Consider the following 24,264-nt stretch of genomic DNA (forward strand, 5'->3'; position numbering starts at 1 on the left):
CCGTTTAAGGGCTCTTTCACTTTTACGCAAATAAGCTGTTGTTGTCATGAATATGCTGAACAAACAAGCTACTTCTTGCTTAACTGCAATAAAAGCACAAAACTAATTCTTTGAAAGTTCTTACACCTTCCTCAACTGCTAACTTGCCACTGAGAGTAGGTACAGATCCCTCCCTCAGACGAAGGGAGGGATCTTTTTAACCAGCAGACCGAAACGGCAATGCTTTAGCTGATATAGTAGGCGGGGCTCTGGTGGGAGTTGACAGGTGAGGGTGGTGCCAGGGTGGTTCTATGCAGTTTTCCCTCTTGTCATCACTATAAGGGAAGAGCATCCAAACAGCTCATTGAAGCAAATGATTCCTGACACCAAATTCTTTGAACTAAAGTTTTGGGTTTGGGTTAAGACCCTGTTGGTTCCTTTGTTCTGGATATAAGATGAGATTGAGATGGTTGGGTATAGTGGAGGTTCTTCAGGTTCCGTATGGATCCTGCAGCACATTTACCCACAGATGTTGCTACAGATGGGCCTGTAGATCCTGCAGCTCTACACTCGTAGGTTAAAGCTGAAGCTGAGTCCCAGCTGCTCCATAAATGCTGGATTGGTGATAAATTTGGAGATCTGTAGGAAGAGGAAATGCTGTAATCTGGTGTAGATGTTTCTGTATTGCTGGCAAACCCTTGCTGTGTGTGGGTGAACATTATCCTGCTGAAAAATGCTGCTGCTATCAGTTGGAAATTCTGCAGGAGAGAAAGCAGCAACACATGTATCTGCAGGATCAGATCACTGAGATCACTGTTAGTGTTCCTTCTATCACTACTAGCGGTGACTGAATATCATATGAGATGTTCTCCAGATCATCACTCACTCCCGCAGTTTGTTGGTGCAGTGTGTCACTTCAAAGCAAAGTCAGGATTTGAGTGTTTATAACGAGATGTCCATATTCTAACCTGGCCATCGCCAGACCTCAAATAGAAGTATCATTCACCAAACCAATGCAAATGAATGCAACGGTTGCTGGATGAACGGACGGCCTTGATGGATGGTAATGGTGCAATTTGTTGAAACGATCATCCTGCTTCCTTCAGTCCAATGATGCTCCACCTCTCAAAGTCTTTTAACTGGGCAAAAATTATTTGAGTGTGAGTGTTGTAGAGGCTTATATTAATTGTCTAGTCAATGATCTCTCACCAGGAGGTTCAGTACCCAAACGTTTCCGTCAAGAGCCTTTTTAGGGGGAAGCATTTTTTGACAACCTCTTGTGGCAAGACCTAGTGTCTAATATAATTAGTAGGTTACTGTACATAGTTTACTAACCTATCAAACCTGCACTATTAAGAATAGTATACAGCAGGGGTTGGCTGTAGGTGGCAAGTTGGCCAGATGTGGACTGCAAGCATGAAACATCTGGCCCGTGAGGTTGTTTGAACTATAATGAAAAAAAGGAAATAATAAAAAAAAAAGCCTTTCGGGCCGGACTTTGTGTATGTTCCTCCCCTGTCTCTCTGTCGCGCTTGGTGTGACTTTATTTTTCAGCCGTTTTAGTTATTGTGCCTGTTTTCTCCTTAAAACAATGTATTGGACCGTTACCGCGACCCCGGTTCGATCCCGCATGAGGAGCGGTGTGTTTATCTATATATTTTTTTCCTTCAACTAAAATCCCCACTCACACTCCCCCAGGTTAACGCCAAGTAATGACTTGGAAAATATCTGGCCCCCTGGTAACAGTCTTTATTTTACAGTATTAGTATGTGTGTGCACACTAATAGGGACACAACCAGTCTATATAATGCTAACTTCTGCCCATTCATTTTGGTTCACTGTTAGCAATGTTAGCATTACCCTTCTAAACTGCCGATCCTTTATTAATGGAGTGTTGGTGTAAAAGGAGAGAATAAAGGAGTGTGGGTGGGTGGAGTGTGAGGAGAGGAGTGAGGGGGGGTGAGATACACTCCTCTGGATGGAGGTATGGAGTGATGGGGAGATGAATGCTCCAGGGTGGGGGGTCGTGGGGGTCGGCAGCATTCTTCCACTGAGCACCATTGTGGACAGAAAAAGAGCCACAACAGGCGCCTTTCCAGCTCCTTTTGTGTGTGTGTGAAGCATGAAGACAAAAAGCAACAAAACTGAATGTTAGCGGTGTTAAAGTGTGAGAAACATACGGTGAACTGCACACCATGAATACTTTACTATACAGAGAATCCACTACAGTATATAAACTCAAATATGAGCTAAAGGCTAAAGCTGCTGTTTCCATGTGGGTCAGCCAGACGTCTTCCTGTAGCAGTTTCCTCCAGTTTCCAAGAGTCTTTAAAAGGTGTAATACACAGTTTAGGGGGTGCTCTATAATGCTCTATAACGTTCATATGATCCACAACACTCTCATTCTGACAGACTGTAATACACTACAGGAAGTGTAGGGGACGCTCTATAATGCTCTATAATGTTCATATGATCCACAACATGCTCATTCTGACAGACTGTAATACATTACAGGAAGCGTAGGGGGGGGTGCTCTATAATGCTCTATAATGTTCATATGACCCACAACGTGCTCATTCTGACAGATTGTAATACACTACAGGAAGCGTAGGGGGCGCTCTATAATGCTCTATAATGTCCATATGATCCACAACACGCTCATTCTGACAGAGTGTAATACACTACAGGAAGCATAGGGGGCGCTCTATAATGCTCTATAATGTTCATATGATCCACAACACGCTCATTCTGACAGAGTGTAATACACTACAGGAAGCGTAGGGGGTGCTCTATAATGCTCTATAACGTTCATATGATCCACAACACGCTCATTCTGACAGACTCTAAAACACTACAGGAAGCGTAGGGGGCGCTCTATAATGCTCTATAATGTTCATATGATCCACAACACGCTCATTCTGACAGACTGTAATACACTACAGGAAGCGTAGGGGGGGTGCTCTATAATGCTCTATAATGTTCATATGACCCACAACGTGCTCATTCTGACAGACTGTAATACACTACAGGAAGTGTAGGGGGCGCTCTATAATGCTCTATAATGTTCATATGATCCACAACACGCTCATTCTGACAGACTGAAATACACTACAGGAAGTGTAGAAATGGCTGTAAAATGGTTTAAAATGGTTTATTTTCTTTTTTTATGGAATTAAAACTGGTTCATTGCTGTAAATTTTCTAGTTTTTTTATCAGAGTGTGTTGAGAGTCAGTGCTGGTATTAGAGGCGGAGGATGGAGGATGGAGGTGGGAACAGACTGATATAATCCTCTTTATTGGAGGCTCTTTGGCTGCAGACGGGGGGGGGCAGGGGGGGCATTCATTCCTCTTTAAAACTGCCCTGAACTCAGAAACAAAACAGCAGGGCATTAAACCTCACCACCAGCCGGCTAGACTGTACCCAAACACTTCCACACTCAGAGCAAGATTTGAGTGCAAGTAGTAGATATTTTGTGTTTTATCTGTTTACTTTATTAAATTTATTATCAATCAATTAATTATTCAACCTTTATTTAAACTTTATTTAAACAGTGTCCTGTGGGTATCATCCTGTGGCAGTGTCCTGTAGTCAGCGTCATGTGGGCAGCATTGTGAGGTCCTGAGTATTAATAACAGATTAAAAGTATGAAGAGAAACAGTCAAGTCATGATTTTAGAGCTGCTAGCATCTAGCCTGCCCCTCACTTTGTGCCAAGGGTGTCTCTAGTACTTGCTATAAATACAGTGTCCTGTGGGCAGCATCCTGTAGTCAGTGTCCTGTGGACTGCATCTTATAGTAAGTGTGAAGTCTGAAGTAAGTGTGCTGTATTCGGTGTCCTGTTGGCTGCGTCCTGTAGTCAGTTTCCTGTTTGCAGAGTCATGCAGGCCTCATCCTATTGTCAGTGTCTTCTAGTCACTGTCCTGTGGACCGCATCCTATAGTCCGTGTCCTGTGGGACACATTCCTCAGTGTCCTGTAGTCAGCATCATGTGGGCAGCGTCCAGTGGTTTATCCTGTGGGCAGCGTACTGCTGGCAGTGTCCTGTCGGCTGCAGCCTGTATTCAGTTGCCTGTGGGCAGCGTCATGTGAGCCTCATCCTATTGTCAGTGTCTTCTAGTCACTGTCCTGTGGACCGCATTCTATAGTCAGTGTTCCATGTCCTGTAGTCAGCATCCTGTTGGCAGTGTTAGGTGGGCAGCGTCCTGTGGGCAGTGTCTTGTACTCAGAATCCTGTGGGCAGTGTCCTGTAGTCAGCGCCCTGTAGTCAGTATCCCATGGGCCGTGTCCTGTAGTCAGCACTCTGTGGGTGTTGTGTGGTCTATCCTGTGGAGTCCTGAGTATTTAAGAATAGGCTGAATGTATGTAGAGTAAAATATACAGGACTACAGAGTGATTCTATATGACAAATGTAAAATATTCATTTTTTATAATAGAATATTTATTATTTATTACTATATATATATCTGGATAATGAATGTAGATACAGGGAGGTGGTCGTAATGTTAAGTTTTTTTATATATATGTTTAAATGCAGTGATTCTGAGCAGATTAAATATAAAATATATAATATAAAATCAGTTCAGACGCAGCAGAGAGAGATTAGAGATGCTGGAGTTTCTCTTTAAGACTCTGAACTCGATGAACTGAGGGATGGAGGAGCGACGGCGGAGGAAAAGCTGTGGAAGTGGAGTTCTGTCGTTCGCTGGATGTGTGAAGAGACTACAGAGCGCTGGCTGCTTTTCAGAGAGAAAGAGAGAGAAAGAGAGAACTGAGAGAGAGAGATGCAGAGGTAAAGAGAGAGATGGAGGGAGAGAGAGAGAGAGATTAAAGTGAATCTTGGTTGACCACATAATGATGGTGGTTATTTAATAGCAGGTTTTGGGGACTTAATAGCTGCCGGTTGCTGCAGCAGAACCGAAGCTCTTGATTTTAAAATGCAAGAGTATATAAATTAGTGGTGTCAATCAATAAAAAATTTATCTCAACAAAATTATGTGATAAATCACGATTAATCACACTTGTTATTCTTCTAATATTTAAATATAAATAATAAATCTGTTAGACGGAAAAAATGCCCGGGATTAGTACCCATAGCGACCCGCCCTGTCTGCCCGGGATTAGTACCCATAGCGACCCGCCTTGTCTGCCCGGGATTAGTACCCATAGCGACCCGCTCTAATAGCATCCACACGGCAAGACTATGGTGTTCTGTTATTAGGTGGTTGTTAAGGTATTGCTGTGTGGATGCTATGGTGTTCTGTTATTAGGTGGTTGTTAAGGTGTTGCTGTGTGGATGCTATGGTGTTCTGTTATTAGGTGGTTGTTAAGGTGTTGCTGTGTGGATGCTATGATGTTCTGTTATTTGGTGGTTATAAAGGTGTTGCTGTGTGGATGCTATGGTGTTCTGTTATTAGGTGGTTGTTAAGGTGTTGCTGTGTGGATGCTATGGTGTTCTGTTATTTGGTGGTTATAAAGGTGTTGCTGTGTGGATGCTATGGTGTTCTGTTATTTGGTGGTTATAAAGGTGTTGCTGTGTGGATGCTATGGTGTTCTGTTATTAGGTGGTTGTTAAGGTGTTGCTGTATGGATGCTGGGGTCTTCAGTTATTAGGCGGTTGTTAAGGTGTTGCTGTGTGGGTGCTATGAAGTTCTGTTATTTGGTGGTTATAAAGGTGTTGCTGTGTGGATGCTATGGTGTTCTGTTATTAGGTGGTTGTTAAGGTGTTGCTGTATGGATGCTGGGGTCTTCAGTTATTAGGCGGTTGTTAAGGTGTTGCTGTGTGGGTGCTATGAAGTTCTGTTATTTGGTGGTTATAAAGGTGTTGCTGTGTGGATGCTATGGTGTTCTGTTATTAGGCCATTGTTGAGGTGTTGCTGTATAGATGCTATGGTGTTCTGTTATTTGGTGGTTGTAGGGGTGTTGCTGTGTTGATGCTATGGTGTTCTGTTATTAGGCCATTGTTAAGGTGTTGCTGTGTTGATGCTGTGGTGTTCTGTTATTAGGTGGTTGTTGAGGTGTTGCTGTATAGATGCTATGGTGTTCTGTTATTTGGTGGTTGTAGGGGTGTTGCTGTGTTGATGCTATGGTGTTCTGTTATTAGGCCATTGTTAAGGTGTTGCTGTGTTGATGCTGTGGTGTTCTGTTATTAGGTGGTTGTTGAGGTGTTGCTGTATAGATGCTATGGTGTTCTGTTATTTGGTGGTTGTAGGGGTGTTGCTGTGTTGATGCTATGGTGTTCTGTTATTAGGCCATTGTTAAGGTGTTGCTGTCTGGGTGCTGGGGTCTTCTGTTATTAGGTGGTTGTTAAGGTGTTGCTGTGTGAATGCTATGATTTTCTGTCATTACCTTAGCATCCACACAGCAACACCTTAACAACCCCCCATAAGCACAGGCACATCTGTAGTTGCTGTTTAATACTGATAATCTCCACCCCCTGGGCGGAGCTTAGGTAAAGGGGTTGAAGTGATGGTCAGTGGTGATTGATTGTGCTCTACAGATACCGCAGATTGAGATCAGAGTGAGATTGAAAGGGTTAATTAGGAGAATTCTCTAGAGAGCTGTTTAACTAGAGCTATAAATGGAGCCCAGCAGGAGAGCCTATTAAAAATGAATGGGGGCGGGTTATCCGCCAGAGTGAAAGGTTAGGATTGGGCGATGATGAGGCCGAACGCTTTGGGAAACAGAGCTGATTACACTTTCAACACCCTCTCAGATCAGATCTACAGTAGATATGGTCATAGAGAGAAGGTGGTAGCAAATACAGTGCATCCACCTTATTCTGCCACGCCCACTTTAAAGATATTCCTTTAGGATGTTCCTCCACCACTGAGTTAGTATTTTGTATCATATGGTTTTATATTCATATCAAATTTAAAGGGAATAAAGTATGAAGTAGCTTTGGCTGTGGATACTGATAAAAAATTTAGATAGCTATGCTAACCCAACACAACACCATTCTTAACACTTTCTTATAATGCTCTCACCATTCTGTGGATGGAAACTCACTTCTAAAGCTCTAAGAGCTAAGAGCCATTTCTCTGGGTCAGGAAGTTCTGGTGTTGGCTACCCTTCATAGAATGGTAAACAAAAAAAAGACGTAGTGACGTTTGGGCGGATATGTTAAATTTAGATAACCATTGGAATATAATCAAGAGGAAGATGGATGATCACAAGCCATCAAACCACCAAACTGAACTGCTTGAATTTTTGCACCAGGAGTAAAGCAGCATAAAGTTATCCAAAAGCAGTGTGTAAGACTGGTGGAGGAGAACATGATGCCAAGATTAATGAAAAAAAAACTGTGATTTAAAACCAGAATTATTCCACCAAATACTGATTTCTGAACTCTTAAAACTTTATGAATATGAACTTGTTTTCTTTGCATTATTTGAGGTCTGAAAGCTCTGCATCTTTTTTTATTTGTAATTTGGGAGAAATGTTGTCTGTAGTTTATAGAATAAAACAACAATGTTCATTTTACTCAAACTTAAACCTATAAATAGCAAAATCAGAGAAACTGATTTAAAAACTGAAATGGTCTCTTAGTTTTTTTCCAGAGCTTTACAGTGTAGTTGCTTAGGTATGCAAGGCGGTTGCTATGCTTTTGCCAACTGGCTTCAATGTTATCTCTGATGATTTCTATAGGGAGACTACAGAGTACTGCAAGTGACTACTATAGGGTTGCTAGCTGTCCCAGGTGGTTAGTTGGTGCCTAGGACGTTACTCTGGGGTTACAAGGTGTTGTTAATATCATGTATTTTTCTACCAGACCTAAAAACCTGGCACTGGTTTTGCTGGTCATGCTGGTGACAAACTTGATCATGCAGATAGACTACAGTGTTTATTTTTGGTCATACTGGTGGTCATGCTTGTAGTCCAGCTAAACCATCATCTTACATATCTACATAACTGCTAGTTTCTGGATACTATTGTCTCTTGAACTCTGCTGTAATGTGTTCGAGTGTTGTTGCCGTGCCGATAATGTCTATAGTGAATCATAATCCCTAAACAAACACATGGATTACAGCATAATCCCAAACACAGCGCCCACCAAAACAGCATATTACACCCAATCCAAACCACACCCATTCACAGCCCCCTCGCCATCCCATAATAACAAAATATATCAACCCCTCCAATCTCATAATATCAAAACACCATATTATACCCAAACCAAACCACACCCCTCTACAGCCACCCCATAATACCAAAAAATATAAAAACTTACCCACCACCACCCCATAATATTAAAACACCATATTATTCCCAATCCAAACCACACCCCTCTACAGCCACCCCATAATACCAAAAAATATAAAAACTTACCCACCACCACCCCATAATATTAAAACACTGTATTATTCCCAATCCAAACCACACCCCTCTACAGCCACCCCATAATATCCAAAATATATAAAAACATACCCCCACCACCCCATAATATTCAAACATCATATTATACCCAAACCAAACCACACCCCTCTACAGCCACCTCATAATACCAAAGTATATACAAACTTACCCCCACCACCCCCTAATATTAAAACACCATATTAAACCCAAACCAAACCCAAAACATATCAAAAACTTACAGAAAAACACCCCTCTACCACCCTACTATCCCTTAATACCAAAACATTTCAAAACATACTGCCTCAAACATCTATTATATACACCCACCATCCTAAAAAAAACTAAAATATATCAGGAAAAGGAAAAAGCAAAATAAGATAATTAGCCTTTTTTATCAGAAATAGCTTTTCCAAGCCCCAGTCCACACATATCAGTCCACAGTGCAGGTAAAGCAAATCTGGAAATCACGTGTTCACCTCCATGCCATGTCCAGGAGACGGTGGTCGTGTCCCTTTCTAAAGGGGTTGCGTGACATTGGTGGAGAATGCGGGCTCTCTACTTAGACTCAGGAATGAATAGATCAGTTTCAACAAGAGTCCAACTAGGAGCACCAGCAGCGAATCTGGGTGTCCCTACTGGAGCTTGGAAGGTGTAAGGTGCCCTTAAACAAGTCAATGTAAATTGGACTGGCTTGGGCGTCTGCTGCTGCTATGTGCTCCCCAATGAAGAGGTTGACGTCCTCCTTGGGCTCTCCGGAGGTGGAATCTTTCCATTGGCAAACCAGTGGCAAATATAGTCCCATGCAATTCAACAATCGATTATCACAAACTAGTGGCGAGGAATGGCATGGGCCTTGTTCCAATCTGTGCTGCATCTTGTTTGGTCACTACCCCAAGTGACCAAGCACCCTACGGTGCCAGAGTGTGACCGGAGTAGGGGGTCTTGTAGGGTCTTGGTACCCACATCCCAGTGGAGAGTGGCCCAAAATATTTGCGTCATACCACTTGTTACATCTGTGTCCAATTAGAACAAGTGGATCCCTCTCTGAGGGTTATGGGATACAACGGACAGATACCGAAGGGCGGGACAACACCCTGTCTCACTCTTGACGTCCATTCCTGACACCATGGGACTGGATTGAACTGATAAATCCATGGCAGGGACATTTACAGGCTTCCTTCAGCCCAAACCCAATAGAGGGACGCTTCATGATGTCCTACTAAAGAACCCTTGGAGAACCCTGTATGTGTGTTAAGAGTGTGTGAGCTGGCTTGAGGGTGTGTGAGGTGGTTGGTATGGTATTTATAAACTGCTACCATGACCTCTAAATATTAAACTTTTCAATTAACTTAACAAACAGTGACAGCTTGTGTGTGCTGTACAGATGGCTCCAGCTTCTATAACCGCCTCAGACTGTGTGTGTGTGTATTGGTGTGTAAGTATTGGTGTGCATGTGTGTGTCAGTGTGTGTTTGTGTGTGTATTAGTGTGTGTGTCTGCATCATCGTTCCCGGTTGGTCTCCCAGACTAAAGCATCTTGGCATGCTTCTCTGCTCATGTTTCCATGGAAACAGCTCTCACGGCTGTGAGAGTGTGTGTGTGTGTGTGTGTGGTGTCATTCAGTGCAGCCGTGAAGTCCAGTCTAAAGCAGTGTGTTTAGTGTGGGAACCAGGTTCCAGAAACATATAAAACACATAAAACAGCTTATCTGGGCCATATCTGGCCACGCCCACTTTTTAAAGATTTTGTTTCTTCCGTCTTTGATGTTTGAATTTCCGGTTTATTCATTTCAGACAGTTTCTGGTCGTAACGTATTTAAAGGGAATGCAGTCTGAAGAAGCTACTGCTTCAGACACTGATCATACATAAAGTAGCTAGCTATGCTAACCCAGCATTTCATCTGGCTACGTAATCTTATTTTGCAATCTTGCAATTTTTGGTTAATAGAATGTTTTCTTAAGGTTTTTAGAACGTTCATTCAGTCAAGATTTCTGGATGTGCAACATTTTAAGATGTGCTGGTAACATTGCTGTAACATGACTAGCATAAATGTTTTTATGCTTTTAACGTTTCCATAATGTTAGTATTCTTCTAATTTGGAATGTTTAGGAGAAACGTTAAAATAATGTTGCGATGCAAACCATTCTTTAATTGAAGGAGACGATTCTCCAAATACTGGTGGTTCTATTTGTTGGTGGAACCATTACCAAACTCTGGAAACCCTGAAATCCTTGGAGCGTTCGTCCGCAGTCTTATTACATACATTCCCTCACACGCCCTCATCAGCTCAGCCAACCAAAAGGGGTCAAATTTGGGACGAAGCCGGGGGCATTCGTCTGCAACTGACTCCCCGATACCCCCACCCCCAACCTCGAGGTGTCTGCACCCCACTTCCATCGCCTCGCCATCTTCTGCAGGACTGGAACTGAAAATCGGTTAATGCAGTGTGTACTGAGAAGAAAAAAGTAAAAATTAGTATAAAGACTAAATTTGAGAAAGAATTAAATAAAATCTTTAGGGCTAAAATAGCTTTGAAAATAGTTTATTTCCATACAGAATACCACATGCCAAAACTGAGTTGTCATGGCAAGGTTCTGATTTAAATCTGGTTGCTCTAATCTAAATGCTTGGTTCACATCTGGACCGAGTGCCGCATATACTAAGTTTAATATGGCTATATACTAAGTTTATCAAGTTGCACGTGCCAACACCCCGACTGCTGAGTATAATATGGGAATCAACCAAAGTCACCAGCCAACACCATATGGGAATCAGCCAGAGTCGCATGTGCCAAAACCCCGGATACCAAGTATAATATGGAAATCACCCCAAGTCGCATGTGCCAACACCATAATGGCTGAGTATATTATGGGAATTAGCCAAAGTCACATTGTGCCAAAACCCCGAATGGCAAGTATAATATGGGATTCACCCCAAGTTGCATATGCCAATACCATAATTGCTGGGTATATTATAGGAATCAGACCGATTCACATGTGCTAATACCCCGGTTGCTGAGTATAATATGGAAATCAGCCTAACCTGCATGTGCCAACACCCAGGATACTGAGTAAAATATGGGAATAAGCCAAAGTCACGTATGCCAACACCTCGATTGCTCGAGTATAATATAGAAGTTGCATTTTTCCAACTCCAGTTGTGATTTGCCAATATTGCCATGCATCAGTCAATCTCAGCCGATTCTTCATGTGCCAACACCCCAATTGCTGAGTATAATACTGGAATCACCCCAAGTTACCTGTGCCAACACCATAATTGCTGAGTATATTTTGAGAATCAGCCAAAGCCACATGTGCTAACACCCCAATTGCTAAGTATTATATAGAAATCGGACCAAGTCACATGTGCCAACACCCTGGATACCGAGTATAATATGGGAATCGGCTCAAGTCTCATTTGCCAACACCATAATTGCTGAGCATATTATAGGAATCAAACCAAGTTGCATGAGCGAACACCCCAGATACTGAGTATGGGAATAACTCCAAGTCACATGTGCCAACACCATATGGGAATCAGACAGTTAACAGCTGTGATTTGCCAATACTGCCATGCCTCAGTCAATCTCAGGCAATTCTTCATGCTGTCTGGGTTCAAGACCAACTACAGTCCGGTACTAAGATCAAGTCCTCGACATTCGTGTCCTTTATTATGATGCACCATCCTTCAAGGGGGTTAGTAAAAAGTTTTCGGAATGTTCAAAAATGTTCAAGCGGTCACATTTTTGGATGTTCTTAGAATGTTTTGGGAATGTTACTGTTAAAATTTTCAAAAAATCAGTATTTGTCTAGCTGAGAAAAGTTCTAATAAGAACTGCGGTGCACACATTTATATATTTCACAGTATTTTTAAAGTGTTGCAGCGTACGGTTGGTATTAGACGGTTGGTATTAGACGGATGGTTTTAGATGATTGGTATTAGACGGTTGGCTCTGGTTGGTATTAGATGGATGGCTCTGGTTCTGTCTCTGAGGGCCGAGTGCTCGTAACCCACTGCCCCAGTGCCACCCTGCCGAGCTGCCCGACTCCCTCACAGACCCAGTTTAGCTCCTGGCACATCTGAGCTCCAGCAGAACATCCTCTGAGTCTGATCCGTCAGACTGAGATCCAGAGATAATGTTCCTCTAAACACTGCAGGACAGCAAACCAAGGCGACGTCAGCTTCTCTGCGTCTCTTGGTTCTTCTATTTATAACTAGTTCTCATGCATGTGGGCCTTTTTGTTAAAGGGCAGCTCAGTAAGATCCAGTATCTGATCAGTTTACACCTGTAACTGTTTACATACCTGCCTCAGACTGAACTGCGTGGTGAGTTTATCAGGAATCCGGGGTGAATTATTTTTGTGTAAAGGAGTGAATCTCTGGGCCTCTAGTGTCAGTGGTGTTTCTGGTATCGATGTGACGGGTTGTTGCCGTGTGGCTGCATTTATAGGGGCTTATTAAAAATGGAGCTGTGAAGAAGTAGGCCATCGGCTGCCCAGGGGAAGATGGGTAAAAAAGACCCCCCATATCCCACCCATCCACCCACAACCCCACCCATCCACACACAACCAACAATACACACCGGCTCTCTCGGGCCTCTATACACCTCTATACGAATCGGTATGCCTCTATACTCATTGATACACCTTTATACGCCTCTATTCATTTCTATACACCGTAACACGCCTCGATACATCACTATATACCCCTATACACCTCTATATACACCTCTTTACACCCTTACAGGCCTCTATATACACCTCTTTACACCACTATACATTTCTATACACCTATATTCGCCTGTATACACCTTGATACACCACTATACAGTTCTATACGCCGCTATATAGCTCTGAAAGTCTCTATAGAGCTCAATACACACCTGTATCTGCCTCAATACTCTTCGATAAGCCTATAAACACCTCCATATGCCTTGATACGCCTCTATACACCCCTATACAACTCTATAGTCCATAATACACCCCGCTACGCCTCTATACACCTCGCTACGCCTCTTTACATATACATCTCTTTATGCCTCGATACCTGTCTATACGCCCCTATACACCTCTATAAGCCTTAATTAATCTCTATACACCTATATATGCCTCGATACGCCTTTTCACATTTCTATACGCCTTGATACGCCTCTTTCCATTTCTATACAGCTCTATACACCTCTATAAGCCTCACTGTGCCTCTTAACATTTCTATACGCCTCTATACTCATAGATAAACCTTTATACGCCTCTATACATTTCTATACACCATTATATGCCTCGATACACCACTATATATCTCTATACATCACTACACGCCTCTATACTCCACTATACATACGCCTGGATACATTTCTATAGACCTCAATACGCCTCTATTCAGCTCGATACACCTCTATTCATTTCTATACAACACTATATACCTCTATACTCCACTATACACTTCAATATATCTCAATACATGACTATACACTCCCACCAACTACAATAGCACCAACCAAAAGTTACAGACCTTTCACATATACAGCTGTCTCACTGTGGTACAACCATACCAGATACAAAGTATATACCTACAACCACAAGCTATAGACCTGCCACTAGTCCAGCAGTCTTGACTAACTACAATTGCACCAGCCAGAGGTCTCGCTGCAGTACATCCACCTGAAGCAGTAGCAGGACTGGCATCTGCTCCTTTGTGGCCCAAAGTGACCTCCCGTGGGTTACTGGTGTTCACGATTCTGAAAAAAAAACTGTGTGGAGAACACCAGCAGCAGCACAACCAGCTTTATTATACTCATCAATTCTCTCAGCCAGAACCAACAAGGACCCGCGGGCCACCGACGCCTGCTGAACCAGTCCGGCGGTGTTTGTCGGGGTGCCGTCAGTAAACAGCGAGTGTGTGATTAGTGCTGAAATTAGAATTAAACTCCATTAAGCTCCATTCAGAAACTGTATACATATACACACACACTTTTACCGTCCACTGGTCTTCCAGCAGCATCCCCCCGCCCCCCCCCCCAGAGAGCGAGGAACCCTGGATGAATCCCAAACAGCTCCCTGGTGAACAAAGAGAGCACTATTCTAACACTGAGGCCTTTATACCCAGACCTGTGTAGTGCACTACAGAGGGAGGAGGCAGCAAATTGAGACGCCGAGCGCATTTAGATACACTTCATAATCAGAACATCACAGTTCATCAGTAATCTAATCCATTACAGGATTCAATTTACAGGAACTTGGGTGATCAGATAATAAGGAAGCTCGAAGTTTACACCATAAATCCTAGAATACTTATCCTAAGAACATACAGCTCCGGAAATAATAAAGAAATCACTTCAGTTTCTGAATCAGTTTCTCTGATTTTACTATTTATAGGTTTATGTTTGAGTAAAATGAACATTGTTGTTTTATTCTATAAACTACAGACAACATTTCTCCCAAATTCCAAATAAAAATATTCTCATTAAGAGCATTTATTTGCAGAAAATGAGAAATAGCCGAAATGGCTGAAATAATGAAAAGAAAACAAGTTCATATTTATTCAATCAATCAATATTTGGTGGAATAACCCTGGTTTTTAATCACAGTTATAATGCATCTTGGCATGGAGTGCATGTACAGATTTGGGGAAAAAAATAAGAGCACTTAAAAATGATGAGTTTCTTTGATTTTACCAATTTGAAAACCTCTGGAATATAATCAAGAGGAAGATGGATGATCACAAGCCATCAAACCACCAAACTGAACTGCTTGAATTTTTGCACCAGGAGTAAAGCAGCATAAAGTTATCCAAAAGCAGTGTGTAAGACTGGTGGAGGAGAACGATGAATCCCAGAATAATCTGTTTAAGATTTAATACGTATTGATATTTTTTTTCATGCACACACAAACCGAAAGGAACAAACACGGTTATCCTCCCCCAAGCTACATACAAAAAGATTTTATTTTAATTTTTTTCTTGGTGACGACACTAAAGAGTTTAAAACTTCTGTTGCACGACGCAGCTGTATAGAACTGCACTGTCAGGTTTTAAGATCATAGCTGACCAGTCTTGGTGTAAAGTGGACTCTAAAGGTAGATATTATTGTAGAACTATTGTTCTGGAAACAGAACTTTATGAGAGTTAATCACTCTGGGGATTACTCCAGTTCTGAACTGTTAAGAATAATTGGTGATAAGGTTTGTTTTAATTGTTGTGCAAAATGTCAGATAACCCTGTTATTAAAATAACATGATTTTAATAATATTTACAATAATGGCTAATACATCCAAAGTGTAACAAATATCTGACTGTTTAAAATTAGCCTAAATGACTGAGAAACATTTACTAAATATACAAAATGTAGTTTTCCTACTTGAAATGTCTTATAATGAATGAATGTACAATGTATAAAGTTTAATTAATTGTTTTTATATGGAAAGTAAATAAAAATTCTAATCTAGTTTCTATCTTGACTCAGAATTAAAGCGTTAATTGGGAACCTAGTCTTGAAGAGTGAATTGAGCATTTTTAAAACGGAAAAGTTTTTAAAGAAACTGCTCCTATGTGTTCTTTTCAAATGGAAATGTCTATTTAAAAAGCTATTTAATCCCAGATTAGGTCACCCCAGTGATGCCCTGGTCTTGGTCTCGACTAAAACAGTAGCATGGGCTAATCTTAGCTTAGCGCTGTTACTCTGAGAACCTCGGTAAAGAGTAATAAACCTCAGAAATAAAGAAAAGCCTTCCTCTGGAACTGAAGCGACTCTACAGGGAAATAAACAGCGAGCTGGTCTGAAATGAGCTCTAAACTCCTCTCAGAGTGGGATTACAGCTTCAGGATTAGGGATTAAATTACACGCTTGTTATTTTCGTGATGTCAACATTTTTTAATGCTGTTTTGAATTTTGCGGAATCAAGTAAATCAGAGCAGAAACAATATCAGAGAAAGAGCGGATGCACGTTTTCTGGTTGGATTTGACAAAATTCAGTATTTTATGCTTTAAAACAGCTTTATTTTATTCTAAATTAAATATAACAGGAATCAGGGTTGTTAGCATAGATAACCTTAATATTCTTTCTCAAACCTCAACAATTTCAGATCATTATCTTATTTTATTTAAGCTACATCTAAAACCCTATTTCGGACTGGATTAAAATACTAAATATTTCACACTTCTACTCTTCAGTGATAAAACTCCTGCATCCGGACTGCAATTGAAAAAACAGGAGGACCAGTGAGTTTTAAGGCTTTTTTCTCAGTCACGACATAATTGCATTCAGTAGCTCCTCCATTTCCACTCGCCGTTATTTTTAACAAGGATCTCCATGGAAACAGTAGCGCGCCCAAAGTGTAATTACTGTACAGTGCGCGGCAGTGGACAAATATCTATTTTATTAAACGCGAGGAGACAAAACTCAAGAGATGTGCGTCCGGACGGGACTAAAATTACCAGAGGAGCACGGAGTTCAGAGAAAAACAGTAGATAATTCAGCCTGTAATTTTCTCATAGGACGTCTGAGAAAAACACCTACATGATCGTTCTGGAGAGGAATAAAATCACAGAGGATAAAAACAGAAAGAAAGAGAAACAGAGAAAATTACCCCAGAACCCCCTGAGAAACTAATCCAGTCCGGATTTATAAAAGCCATAAAAATCTAACTACAAAAATCAACTACATTCCTGGGGACCTTCAGCTTTAAAATGCATGTTTCAGGATCACTAACTGGAAAAAAAAACTATTTCTTTGTAATTTAAGCAACTTAATGGCTGTTTTATTTAAATGATTAAGAAGCAAAAATGTTTATTGTACCATTCAAACATTAGTTTTCTGAAAATCTGAAATCAAAACTTTAACTTTACTTTCTTAATAAATGAATAAAAAACTAATTAATTTAGAAATGTAATCTAATCAGGATCCTGTAAATCAGTGGTGATACCCAACCATTCTTCAGACACATGAATGTTCATATAAAATTAATATATAACAATTAATAAACAGAAGAACAGACCACACAAGTGCGAGAGTGTTTCTCAGTACCGGTAACGTGCCAGTTAAAACTTTATTTAATAAAAAAAAGAAAAAGAAAGAAAAAGCTACAAACGTCCAAAGAACAGTGATATCCGATTCTACACAAAAACTTTATTTTTCTTAAAAATACATCATCATAACCTTAAAATAACGAAGCAATAAGGGGAGGATATATGTGGAAGAGGAAAAGGGATTTAAGGGGTTAAGCTCCTGTTTAATGAAAGATATCGCCCAGAATTTGTTTTTTTTTTATCGTACGTTTTTTTGGAAGATGTACACGAGTGTGTGTTAATGTGTGTGTTTTTTAATGTGTGTATAATCGTGTGTGTGTGTGTTGTGTATGTAGTGTAGAGAGGGTCGTGTTGGTTCTGAGGGCGCGGATCACCTGAGGAAAAAACAGGAGGAGGATGAAACTCCTCCACACAGCAGTAATGCAGCAGTCTTATGGGCAAAGAGAAAAAGAAAGAGGGATAAAAAGAGCGAGAGAGGTAGTAAAGAGAGAGAGAGAAAGAGAGGTAGAGTGAGGCAGGGCAGCTACAGTATATTAAAGCACCTAAGAGGAAAACTAAGCAGCAGCAGCAGCTACCGCTAATAAAGCGACGATTAGCCCCCCGGTTCCTCCGCTTCACACAGAGCGACGGGCGTAGCGTCATAACAGTAGAATCTCCAGTGCATCTGCTAGCTACAGCAGCTAACGCTAATGCTAACCAGGTGAACGGGCACTTTACTAACACAGTCATGTGTGCAGTGTGTGTTTTTCTGTGTACAGTGTGTGTGTTTGTGTGTATTCTGCATGGTACATGGCTTATTAAGTGTAGAGTGTGTGTTCTGAAACCACAGCAGGCTCGCTAATGTGTGTGCTAGCTGCACAAGCTAAAGCTAACCAACCAACTTCAACCAAAAACTAAACAACGCTAGCAGTAAAGCTACATGAAGTATGTTCAACATTTCACCTCCGTTCTCAACTTCAAAATCAGTCGAAAAACACGTTTTACCTCAGAAGTTTTACCTTAGCCGCAACAGCTAAGGCTAATCAAGTAAATTAGAAGTGTAGGTGCTAGTTCTTACGTTAGCTACAGCAGCAACAAAAAAGCTAGATACATGTGTGCAGTATGTTCACGTCAGCCCCGTTCTCAATGTCACGACACTGAAAATACATGTTTTTACCTCAGAAGTTTCAAGAAATGTTGCTAGAACTGCTGCAGCTAAAGCTAACAGAGTTAATTAGCAATGTAAGTGCTAGTTCCTGTGTTAGCTACAGCGGCAAACCAAAAAGCTAGATATATACGTGTGCAGTTCATATTTCATATTTCATGTTCATATTTCAGCTTTGTTCTAAACCTCACATCAGTCAAAATACAGGTTTTTACCTCAGAAGTTTCAAGAAATGTTGCTAAAGCCACAGCAGCTAATGCTAATCAAGTAAATTTGCAGTGTGGGTGCGCTAGTTCTTATGTTAGCTAAAGCAGCAAACCGAAAAAATAGCTATACGTGTGCAGTATGTTCACATTTCAGCTTCGTTCTAAACTTCAAATCAGTCGAAATGTGCGTTTTTACCTCAGAAGTTTCCATGTTAGTATTTTGTATTTTGGCTACAGCAGCTTAAGCTAACCAACTTCAACCAAAAACAAAGCTAGCAGTAAAGCTACGTAAAGTATGTATGTTCACATTTCAGCACCGTTCTCAACTTCAAATTCAGTCGAAATACACGTTTTTACCTCAGAAGTTTTTTAAGAAATGTTGCTAGAGCTGCTGCAGCTAAAGCTAACAGTAATTTAGCAGTGTGGGGGTGCTAGTTCTTACGTTAGCTACAGCAGCTAACCGAAAATCTAGCTATACTGGAAGTATGTTCACATTTCAGCCCTGTTCTCAACTTCAAATCAGTCGAAATACAGGTTTTTCCCTCAGACGTTTCAAAAACATTGCTAGTGCCGCAGCAGCTAAAGCTAACCGAGTAAATTAGCCCTGTGGTGCTAGTTCTTAAATTAGATCCAGTAGCTAAAGCTAACCAACATCAACCAAAATCACTTCAGCCACATTCTCAACTTCAAATCAACCTAAACACATTTTTACCTCAGCGTTAGCCTTAGCAGCTAAAGCTAACAGAGATTTAGCAGTAGTTTTAACAGTCTAGTTCAGTGTGTATTTGTGTGTCTACATATTAGATGGCCTCAAAATGTACAGAGCATGTTTAAATCACAGCAGACTCGTTAATATGAGGTGTTTCTAGTTCTTATATTAGCAAAAGTAGCTAATGCTAACCAACTGCAATTGCAGACAGCGCAAAGTACGTTCACATTTTGGCTTTGATTTGAACTTTTAAATCAGTCTAAATGTGTGGATTTACCTCAGATGTTTCTTCACAACTGCTAGCTTAAACGGCTAAAAGTAAAGCTAACGTCAACTGAGTAAATTAGCATTGAAGATGGTTGTATTTAACAGTTAAAATATGTGTAACTGTATTTTAGCTGTGGTGTAAATATGAAAACAGTCTACATCGGCTAAGCTAACAAAGTGAACGGGCACTTCTCTAAAACTGCACTTAGTGAATGAGCTAGCTAGAGCAGCTAACGCTAACTGCATAAACGTGGGTGTGGGCACATCCTTAGACGCAAAGTCCATCGCAACGCTCTATATATGTCAGATCTGCAGATGTTTACAGGATCTAAAGCTAACCAAGTGAATGGGCACTTCTTGAAACACATACTAAAATTAGCGCATGTGCTAGCTAATGTGGCTAAACATATAAATTAGCGCGCTAACAGTTCAACTTTTCGATCACGTTTACGCCACGGCAGCAGATACAAAACTAGAAGCTAGATCTGCTAGCTATAGCAGTTATCGCAAGTTAGCGCAAGCTAGCGCTCGCTAGCTACGTGCACGATCACTACCATTACTGCACAATGCTAAAAACACAAGTACTTCTGAATGCATTTCTGAATTAAACTTGGGTTTTAGAGATGTTTACTGTACTACGAGCTTCTAGAACATCGATTCAGGTGTTAAATAGGTTAAGCTAAAGCTAACCAAGAGTACTTAATGCAGGAATAATTGCTAAAACAAGATGCGCAGGCTAATTTTAGCACTGTGCTGTTAGCTTCAAGTCCTAAAATCTGTTTTTATGTACTGTATTGTTCCTCAGACGAGTACAGGGTGCTGAAATGTATGCTCTCTCGTGTGTGTAAGAGTTATATCTGTTCTCGAGACCTCATCGATTTCTACTTTAGCTTGAGCGCTAAAGGCTAAAGAGCAGGTGACCATGCGGAGCTCCATAAAACACACTCCTAGACAGGCTGCTGGGCTATAAAGCTATGAAAACACACACACATACGCTCAAAACACTCTCACACACACACCAGGTCCAGAAGACTATATTCAGCAGAGGTAGATTCTTAAGGCTTTTTTTTATGCTTTCGCGTCAAACCTACGCTTTAGCCTACGAAATTTCTTGACTAGCATTCCAAAAAAATGTAATTACTGGTGGTTGCAGTGCAGAATACAGCTACATATAGCTGTGTTTCCATTGCGTTCACTCATTTTCGGCTTGTTTTTAACTTTAAAATCAGCCTAAATGTATGTTTTAGCTGTAGTAGCTAAAGCTAACGATAACTGAGTTACAGTGCATCAAATGCAGTGGTGTTAATTTCATTGCACTATTTTACTGTACTCAAGCTTCAAATCTGCAAATACTACTTAAGAATTGTGTTAAAATATATGTTTGCATCTGGTGTGAAGGCCATAAACACAGTTTTACAGTGCATTGGCTAGCTATATTCGCTAAAGCTAACCAAATAAACAGTGGTTTATTTAAGAACCATGTGTCTGGAAGCTTCAAAAGTTCTCAAGTTAGTCTCTAAACCATTGCAGAGCTGATAGAATGTGTGGTAGCTGCAGTACACAAGATGTTTCTAGTGTTATGTTAGCTACTGTAGCTAAAGCTAATCAACTTGAGAGAAACGAACTGCGATTTATCTTAATTTTTCATAATTTCTAGAAGACTCAAAAGGTGTACTCTAAACAAAGTTGGTCTCTAAACCTTTGCAGATTTAATAGAATGTGCGTTAGCTTGAGTAAACAAGATGTTTCTAGTGTTATGTTAGCTACTGTAGCTAAAGCTAATCAACCTGAAGCAAAAAAAAAGCGCTATATATTGCTTAAAACCAAGTCAAAATGTGTGAAATGTGAATTTTTCATCTCAATTTTTCTCAAAACTGACCGAACATAAACTTCTGCGTTGACTCGAAGCTAAAGCATAAAATCGGCCTTTAGACGTTCAGGTAAAGAAAGGAAGCTCCAACTGACTGCCAGCGAAGACTGGCTCTATATGCATCATACACACACATCATACACACACTAAACACACACTACACACTAAACACACTCCGGATTATGGGTTATTAGCAGGAAGCCAAAGCTGCTTACTGGCTGTTTTACTACAGTGTGAATCCGAACAGAAAGCTTAGAGGGCTGCTAATAAAATTGCCGCTACCTCTATGCGATTAGCTTAACACAGATTTAGCACAATATACAAATATACCAGAGTCCACTCACATTATTACAGGGAAAAGCCAACAGCAAGCAGCTCTGACTCCGCCCACCAAATCACCCACCCACCAATCAACTGACCACCAAAACCACACATACAGAGAGAGGTGTATTATTAGCATTACTAGCATTACTGCTTCTAAATCCTGGCATGGTGCTGGTAGGGCTGCACGACATACCGTTAGCATCCCATTCCATTCAGTTTACGTTGTGTATTGTGATGTAATTTGTTTAGATTTTTCGTTATTTTGACCAAAATAATGGATATACTTGAGAAAACGTGATCTTGCGCCAAAGTAAACCACAGAAAGTGAGATAAATCCACTAAGAATTGCATTTCTAACTTCGTTTACGCTTTTTTCGCCAACTACTGTTTTGGAGATGCTGTTGCGTTACTATAAATGCTCACTAATGATCTTATTGTCCACAAAATCAGTGTATGCATTTATTTACGTAAATCAGGTGTTCGGAGAGTCAATTTGTCATTTTGGCCAAAATGTATCCACGCTTGCGCCTTTGTCGCCAACTACTGGTGTGGAGGTATAATTGCGTAAGCATAAACGCTTACTAATGATCTTGCAGTGAGCCAAAAGAATCAGTGTGTGCATTTATTTACTCAACAGAGTGTTTGGAAAGTCAATGCATCATTATTTTGGACAAAACGTACTCATTTCTTCAGATTAGCACCTTTATCGCCAACTATTGTTCTGGAGGTGTGGTCGCGCATATAAAAACGCTCACTAACGATCTTACAGTGAGCTGAAAGAATCAGTAAGGCATTTATTTAAGCAATCTGGTCTTCAGAAAGTTAATTTGTCATTATTTCGGCCAAAATGTATTTCCAGCCTTCAGGTTAGTTCCTTTGTCGCCAACTACTGTAGTGGAGATATAACTGCAAAGCGATGCAAACACCGTTCACTAGCGATCTTACAGCATTTTAAGAGAAAATCTGCATAGTTTGCAATTGAATTAAGTCAATTTTTCATAATTTTGGAGCATCAACGCTCATTAACAATCTTACAATGTGCCGAGAGAATCAGTTTTTGCATTTATTTACGCAATCAGGTGTTCAAAAAGTCATTTTTTTTCATTAATTTGTGTAAAACGACTTCAACTTTGCGCCTTTGTTGCCAACTACTGGTCTGGAGGTGTAATTGCGCAAGTATAAACGCTCGCTAACGATCTTTAAAAAAAATCTGAAAAAAAAAAAAAAAGTGTATGCATTTATTTACACAATGAAGTGTTGAGAAATTAAATTATTTGTCATTATTTTTGCCAAAACGTATTTACGCCTTCGCATTTGTGCTTTTGTCGCCAACTACTGTAGTGGAGGTGTAACTATAAAGCAATGCAAACATCGTTCACTCGAGATCTTAAGGTGTTCTAAGAGAAAATCTGCATAGTTTACAATAAAATTAAGTCAAATTTTCATCATTTTGGACAAAATAATGCTAGACGGCAAATTGTAGTATTCAGCCTTAGATTCCAACCTTTGCGCTTGCTCTGTTATGGTGGTGTAATTGCAGAGTGACAGACTTTACATAAGCAAAAACTCATTTCTAAACATTTCTACACGTGTTTTATCCTACTGCAGTTGGTCAATAAAAAGTATTAAACGCCGTTGGCTTTGCGTCTGTCGCCAACTACTGTTCTGGAGGTGTAATTGCAGACTGCACACTGATGCACAAGTATAAATGCTCACAATTGTTTTATTACGATGTAATAAGAGATTCGGTACATTATTTATTTTGGCCAAGACAACCAATCACATCCACAGTGCTTTTTTGATCTTTTTTTCTGTATCGAGCTCGCAAATGCAAAAATGACACTCCTAATTCGGTTGATATCGTGCAGCCCTACTAACTTTACGATATTCTCCCTGCTCGAGCACCGACAGAGCTTTTAGAGAGCAGGGAGACACAGGAACACAGTCAGGATTCAGAGAGAAACATTTCTAAACCAGGCCCAGCAGGAAAACCCACGGCCAGAGTGAAGGCAGCAAGTGCAGGAGAGCAGCACGTCTGCCTGTACGTCCAGACAACCTGTGTGTGTTTGTGTGTGTGTGTGTTTTATCTGCTGTGTATATGGTGTACGTGTGTGTGTGTGTGTGTACACGTGTGTGTGAGGTGTATTGGTTTTCAGTGTGAAAGATTCGGGGCTCAAAGCCAAATCAGTAGAAAGTTACAAGAGCAGGTCAATATCAGAAATATCAGAATATACAGGAGGCATCTGAAAGAACTGTGTGTGTGTGTGTGTGTGTGTGTGTGTGTGTTAGTTCTCGGCCGGGTGCGGGGCAGGGAGTGAGGGTGCTGGAGCCGGTGGCAGGGCATCAGGCTGTGCAGCAGCAGTAGGTGGTGGAGGACCAGGAACTGCAATAGT

The 24,264-nt window shown here is 40.8% G+C and overlaps 2 protein-coding genes across 3 annotated transcripts in view; one reads left to right on the plus strand and one right to left on the minus strand.

Annotated features, from left to right (window-relative positions):
• The window catches only part of LOC111196242 (zinc finger protein 239-like), a 443,969-nt gene that overhangs the window by 252,095 nt on the left and 167,610 nt on the right, over positions 1 to 24,264 (plus strand). The gene's annotated exons all lie outside the window — the stretch shown is intronic.
• The window catches only part of smarcc1a (SWI/SNF related, matrix associated, actin dependent regulator of chromatin, subfamily c, member 1a), a 44,449-nt gene continuing 37,523 nt past the window's right edge, over positions 17,339 to 24,264 (minus strand). For both annotated transcript variants that reach the window (XM_022685855.2, XM_022685854.2), the window contains exon 28: positions 17,339 to 24,254. In XM_022685855.2, the coding sequence (XP_022541576.2) occupies positions 24,157 to 24,254 (98 nt within the window). In that variant the 3' untranslated portion in view covers positions 17,339 to 24,156. The remainder of the gene's footprint in view (positions 24,255 to 24,264) is intronic.

This window comes from Astyanax mexicanus, chromosome 1, assembly GCF_023375975.1.
Source record: "Astyanax mexicanus isolate ESR-SI-001 chromosome 1, AstMex3_surface, whole genome shotgun sequence".
In the NCBI taxonomy this organism is placed as follows: domain Eukaryota; kingdom Metazoa; phylum Chordata; class Actinopteri; order Characiformes; family Acestrorhamphidae; genus Astyanax; species Astyanax mexicanus.